The sequence below is a fragment of the Phascolarctos cinereus genome, unplaced genomic scaffold, assembly GCF_003287225.1.
Source record: "Phascolarctos cinereus isolate Bilbo 61053 unplaced genomic scaffold, phaCin_HiC Scaffold_2;HRSCAF=192, whole genome shotgun sequence".
Taxonomy (NCBI): Eukaryota; Metazoa; Chordata; class Mammalia; order Diprotodontia; family Phascolarctidae; genus Phascolarctos; species Phascolarctos cinereus.
The window spans coordinates 80,824,611-80,830,610 of record NW_027555625.1 but is presented as its reverse complement, the minus strand read 5'-3'; the positions used below and the strand labels follow the sequence as shown (position 1 = coordinate 80,830,610).

The following is a 6,000-nucleotide window of genomic DNA, read 5'->3' as shown; positions in this document are numbered from 1 at the left end:
CTTAGAACCAGAAGGTCCCTTTAGGATATGGAATGCCCTTAGAACGCAACGTCAGGCCGTGATCTTTGGATAAACGGGGTAGGGAAGTGGACGGCATCTTGGAACGTGGACGGCCAGAGCTCCGAGGGACTTCGAAACATGGAAATGCTGTTGCTGAAAAAGCCCTCGAAACCTAAGCTATTGGGGCAGAGGAGGGGCTCTTAAAGGTCACCCCTGAGGCTCATTTTGGGGAGCAGAGAACGAAAGTGACTTTCCCAAGGTCACAGGGCTACCCAGCGGCAGACAAGCGAGATTCCGACCCAAGTCTCCCGAGCTCTTTTCCCCACGGCGTCCTGCCTTCCTCCCAGAGCCCTGAGAGGGCCAGCCTGCCACGGCCAGTCCCTGGAGGTGGGGGTGGACCGCGTGGGGGAGGGGAAAGGGGGCGAGGAGGAGGCCAGGGGCAGGGCGGGGTTGGGCGCTCTCCTCCTTTCCTTCCTCCCCTTCCCCGTGGGGGCGCGTGTCTTAGAGTCGCTGCGGGCAGGGTGGGGGGGTAGGTGAGGGCGGGGGGTGTCGCTGCTGCTGCTGCTGCTGCTGCCGCCGCCGCCGCCGCCGCTGCTGCCGCCAGCAGGGCGGCCCGGCAGCTCGGGCAGGGCAAGGCTGAGCTCGGCTAGGTGGGCTGCGCTCTCCCGCTCGCTCGCTGGGCTGAGCTCCTGAGGGTGGGGGGACGGTGGCGGGGGGGGGGGGAGTGTTGCTGCTGCTGCTGCCGCCTCTGCTGTTACGCCAGCCTCGCCGCCTCTCGCTCTGATTCTGCGCATAGGCAGCCCCGGAGCCTGTCATTCTGCAAAAACACAGTTTACTCAACACACACACACCACACACACACACTCACACACACACACTCACACACACACACGCACACACGCACACACATTCACACACACACACTCTCACTCCTCGCACACTCACACCCTCGCGCGCGCACGCACACACACTCACACTCCGGGAGCAGAGCGAGGAGGCAGAGAGAGGGAGCCGACGAGAGCGGGGCGCAGGGCGCGGGGAGCCCCAGGCACACGCACCGAGAGCGAGCCAAGTTCCGCAGCCCAGCATGGCTTCGGGGGACCTTTACGAGGTACGCTACGCTCAGCCCCGCGAGCCGGGAGCCGCGGGCACGGCTGGCCGCGGGCGGGGGGCGGCGCGCGGGGACCCTCCGGAGTTCTCCCGGCAGAGGGCTGGAGAAGGGGAAGGCAAGGAGGGGAGCAGGGAAGGGGGCGCGAGGGATGGAGCGATCTCTTCCCTCCTCTTCTTCCTCCTCCTCCTCCTTTTCCTTCTGCTCCTCCTCCTCTTCCTTCTCCTCCCTGCTTCTCTCCCTCCCTCTCCGTCTCTTGCTCCCTCTTTCTTTTCCCCACTCTCGAACTCAAGCTACTTTGCGCCAGCCCAAGGCCTTGCAAGAAGGAAGAGGAGGAGGAGGAGGAGGAGGAGGAGGAGGAGGAGGAGGAGGAGGAGGAGGAAGGGAGGGAGGGAGGAAAGGCGGGCGGGCGGGAGGGAGGACGAGGGGGAGAGTTAGCGGTACTGTGGGAGGTGTTACTACCGCGAGGAGCCGCGGCGGCGGAGAGTGGAGAAAGTCCAGGTAAAGTCGGAGCTGGACGTGCCGGATTTGCAGATTAGGGCTGCGTGGTGGCTGGGGGGGGGTGGAGTGGAGGGCGACGTGGGTGTGAAGCGAATTAATTCCTTCCCTCTGCTTTTGGAGGGGAGCTGGTGGCCGGGAGGAGAGGGAGTGCCCGCAGGGGGGCCGAGGTCCAGTTCCTGATCTGGACAGGCTTGGCAGAGGCGGTATATTCATCCTGGACGGGTTGCCAGGCCAGTCTGGGGTAGGAGGAGCGGAGAGGGGCTTAGGAGGACCTCCCTGGCACTGGATGGGATGTGGTCAAAGACTGGGCGGACTTGGTTCGTGTTCCTTCTCACACCTGCTGCCTCAGTAAGGCCTGGAGTCTCCGAGGGACTTGAAGGTGTGTTTTTGGATGCCACACCCAATGATGAGCAAGAGGAGGGGGGATGGGCGGGGGCCTTCGGTGGAGGGAAAAGAACCTGGAAAGTCACCAGTGGAAGACTTGCTTCTTAGAGAACCTCAGGTGTGACTGTTGTCTTTGGAGTCTCCCCCCTTGGCTACAGGTAGAGGGACAGGTGATGGTGAGCTTGGGAAAGTTTTCAGACATCTGAAGAAGTTCTGAATCTAGGTGGAGACACTGGCCTTGGCGTTTTGTGGGACTCCGAAGGGAACCCAACGGCCAGTGGGGAGCTGGGTCTGAATCAGTTTTGGACTTTTTTACACCTATTTGGGATTATGTTAATGTGAAAACAAACGAAATACCAAGAGTTTTCTCCATTTCCCCCCCCCCCCAAATACCTTTCTTCCTCTTTGCTTCCTCCTTTAGTGGGAGACTAGGACCTGGCAAAGGGGAATGTTTAGAGAGAGAGAGAGACTGGACCTGTGATTTCATTAGCATAGGGAATCCCAGTTGAGGGGACCCCTATCAATAGAGATCAACATCTTTTCTGCAATTTATAAGTTTAGAGATTTGCCTAGAGCACTAAAAGTGTAAGTGATTTGCCCAGGGTTACTCATCACCAGGATGTGTCAAGACAGTATTTGAATCCAGTGCTTCCTGACCTGGCCTTTCTATCTACTACAACCTATTACCTCTCAGGCAGGAGGTTGTTGGTTAGGACTAGGGAGGACTTTAGTTGGGATTTTCAATCCCATGTTCTGTTGATAATTAGTGAAATATTCTTGAGGACGTGAGAAGCCCTCATTGTCAGCAAAGATGAAGATGGCTTCCTTGATCGTCCATCGCTGAGCAGTCCCAAACCTTGTCTGAATCATGGGAAGGGCTCTGGCTAGTCATTTCTTCTATCTAATTGGGAAGGAACTCCCACAGATGCCTTTATAAACTTCAAGTCTTTATGCTACAAGGTCCATGCAGCCATTCTACATTCTATATATTGACTTGGGCCTATTCAGAAAGTTGAAGCTTTTCCAGAAGATGCTTTGGGTGGTTGATTGTGAAAAGAGAATTGCCAACATGAAGGATTGAGCTATTTAGCTTCCTTTCTAGGAGGGCCTCCTAGACATCTGGTAGGCTTGAGTGCACCAGTTGTGGTCTCCATGACAGTGGGGGAAGGTGAGATGGATGCTTAGCTGACTTTTCCAGAAGTAACAGCAAAGTTGCTCTTCCTTTTCCTCTCAGGTGTTGAAGAGGTGAAGGGAAGGTGACAACAGGAAGAGATGGAGCAGTCTGGACATTGTAGCAAAGCAATTGGCTGTCTTCTCTCCATAGTATTTTGTTTTGGGGTGATAGACCATAGCAATTATTGTTGACCCAAGAGCCAGCTAAAGCAAAGAGAGATCTGATGGGGATTCCTGGCAGAATTTTAGACTATAAGAGATTGTTACTAGGCCAGGAATCTGGAATCACAAAGATGGCTTCAAGAATAGGTCAGGTCAGAATACTGTCTCCCTTTAGGTAAGATTATTAGATTGGATAGTTTAAAGGAATGTTGTAAAAATGTACCTAGATGTCTGCGAAGAAGTTGACAAAAGTCAATCATGTGAAAGCTGGTTTAGACAGTCGTACAAATAAATGAATTCAGAATTGGTCTAAAGCTGGACCCAAAGAAGGGTCATTAATGATTCAATGCAAGTTTGGAAGTAGGTCCCTAATAGAGTGTGTCAATACTCTGTGTTTCTGAACATTTTTATCAGTGACTTGATAAAGGCACAGAAAGCGTGTTTATCAGATTTGCAGATGACCCAAAGCTGAAAGGAATGGCTAACAACTTGAGTTATGGGGGCAAGATCTAAAACTCTTGACAAGGAGGTTGAGCTGACCTCAAACTGATAGGAATAAATGGAAAATCTTATATGTGGGTTAAAAAAAATCAACTTCAGAGTTCAGGATGGATCATGAAGGAGACAACATGGCATAGGGGAAAGAATACAGAATTTGGAATCCAGGTAGAGCTCAATTTGGCATCTCGGTTCTAGTATTTACTACTCATGTGGCCTTGGAAGAGTCACTTAAATCTCCCTTGCTCTCAATTTTCTCATCTGCAAAAGGACCTTCCAACTCTCAATCTTAATGTGTGATCTGTGTGGTTTTGTTGTGGTTCATATGAATAAGATCTGAGGGCTTTAGTGGATTGTAAACTCAGTGTAACTCAGTAGAGCAAAGAAAGAGGTAAATCTTCTAGAAATAAGGAAGTGATAGTTCCATTGTACTCTGTCCTGACCAGACTGTATGTGGAGTATTGTGTTCATTTCTGAGTGCTACATCTTAGGAAGGGCATTAATAAGCTGTAGAGCATTGAGAAGAGGGCTACCGGGGTGGGAAAGGGCCTATACCCTCTGCCATATGAAGACTGGGGAAGAGCTAGCACAGTTTGGTGGATAGAGTGCTGAACCTGGAGTCAAGACAACCTGCATTTGAATCCCAGTTGAGACAATTACTAGTTGTTTAAGACCCGGGGCAAGTCATTTGATCTCATAGGACCTCATTTTAAAAATCTTCAATTCAATGTAATATACTTTTCTTAAGTGCCTACTATGTGCCAGGCACTGTACTAAGTGCTGGAGATGCAAAAGAAGCAAAACTCAGTCCCTACCCTTAAGGAGCAAATGGAATGGATTCAATGGCCTCCAAGGTCCCTTCTACCTACCACATTTTGGTTCTGTGAACTGGAGATGTTCATTCAGTGTGGAGAAGATGATATGGAAGGGGAACATGATGGATAAATTCAGGTTTTTAAAGGTTTTCAAGTGGAAGAGTTAGGGCCAGCTAAATGGCTCAGTGAGTAGCACTGGGAAGACTCATTTTCCTGAGTTTAAATCTGACCTCAAACACTTACTAGCTGGGTAACTCAGTTTGCCCCAGTTTCCTCATCTATAAAATGAGCTGGAGAAGGAAATGGCAAACCACTGCAGTATCTTTGCCAAGGAAACCCGAAATGGGATTACAAAGAGTAGGATACAACTGAAAAGACTGAGCAACATGTGGAAGAGGGGTTCAACTTTTGCTTGGCTTCAGATAGCAGAACCAGGAACAGTGGGATAAAGTTGTAGAGAGGCCTTGATACCAAGAAAGGTCTCCCTAAAGAGAACTGTTGAAAAGTGGAATGGACTGACTGTCTTGGGAGATAATGGACTTCCCTCCACTGGAGGTCTTCAAGCAATACCTGAGGGGCTGCAGAGTATTCTTGTTTAGATATAGGTTGGCCAGTTGGCCTCTGAAGTCTCCTCCAACTCAGATTCCGTGAACTTATGGAAGAGAGGCAGCATTATATAATGGAAAGAACATAGAATTTGGAGTTGGGTCCTGGGTGCAAGTCTCAGCTCATCAAGCCACTTAATCTTAAATATCTTCAATTATAAAATGAAGATTTTAGATTAAATTAACTCTAAGGTCCCTTCCCATTCTAAATTTCATAATAGGCAGTGAAGATGCGCATGAATTCAATGGCATTTTAGAAGAGGGAAACTTCTTGTCTTTTATTAATTCAGACAAACATTTATTAAATGCTTACTATGTAATAGTCCCTACTATCAGTGCTTGGGACTACTGAATTAGCATCCTAATACTACACTAAAACCTGTAATTTCATCACTGTGGGGAAATCCCTCTATTAAAGCTGATCACCAACCCCCTATGATGTAAGAGTTGGTCTTCAAGAGTTGCTATGGCCAAAATGTCTATGTCTGTGTCTGTGTCTGTGTCTGTGTCTGTGTCTGTGTCTGTGTCTGTGTCTGTTTCTATGTCTATGCCTGTGTCTATGTGTATGTCTGTGTCTGTGTCTGTGTCCATGTTCATGTCTGTGTCTATATCTGTGCCCATGTCCATATCTATACAGACATATATACACACATATGTACATATATATGTACACACACACATGTATGTGTGCATTAACTATACAGTCTTCAAGAGTCATCTCCACACCAGGCATTGGAGTAGGCCTTTAGCTCAG

At 49.7% G+C, this 6,000-nt stretch overlaps 1 protein-coding gene across 2 annotated transcripts in view; it reads left to right on the top strand.

The window, feature by feature from the left end:
- The first annotated feature begins 734 nt into the window (after positions 1-734).
- Positions 735-6,000, top strand: part of CDYL2 (chromodomain Y like 2) — a 218,203-nt gene continuing 212,937 nt past the window's right edge. For both annotated transcript variants that reach the window (XM_020964871.2, XM_078149473.1), the window contains exon 1: positions 735-1,111. In XM_020964871.2, coding sequence (XP_020820530.1) covers positions 1,088-1,111 — 24 coding nt within the window. In that variant the 5' untranslated portion in view covers positions 735-1,087. The remainder of the gene's footprint in view (positions 1,112-6,000) is intronic.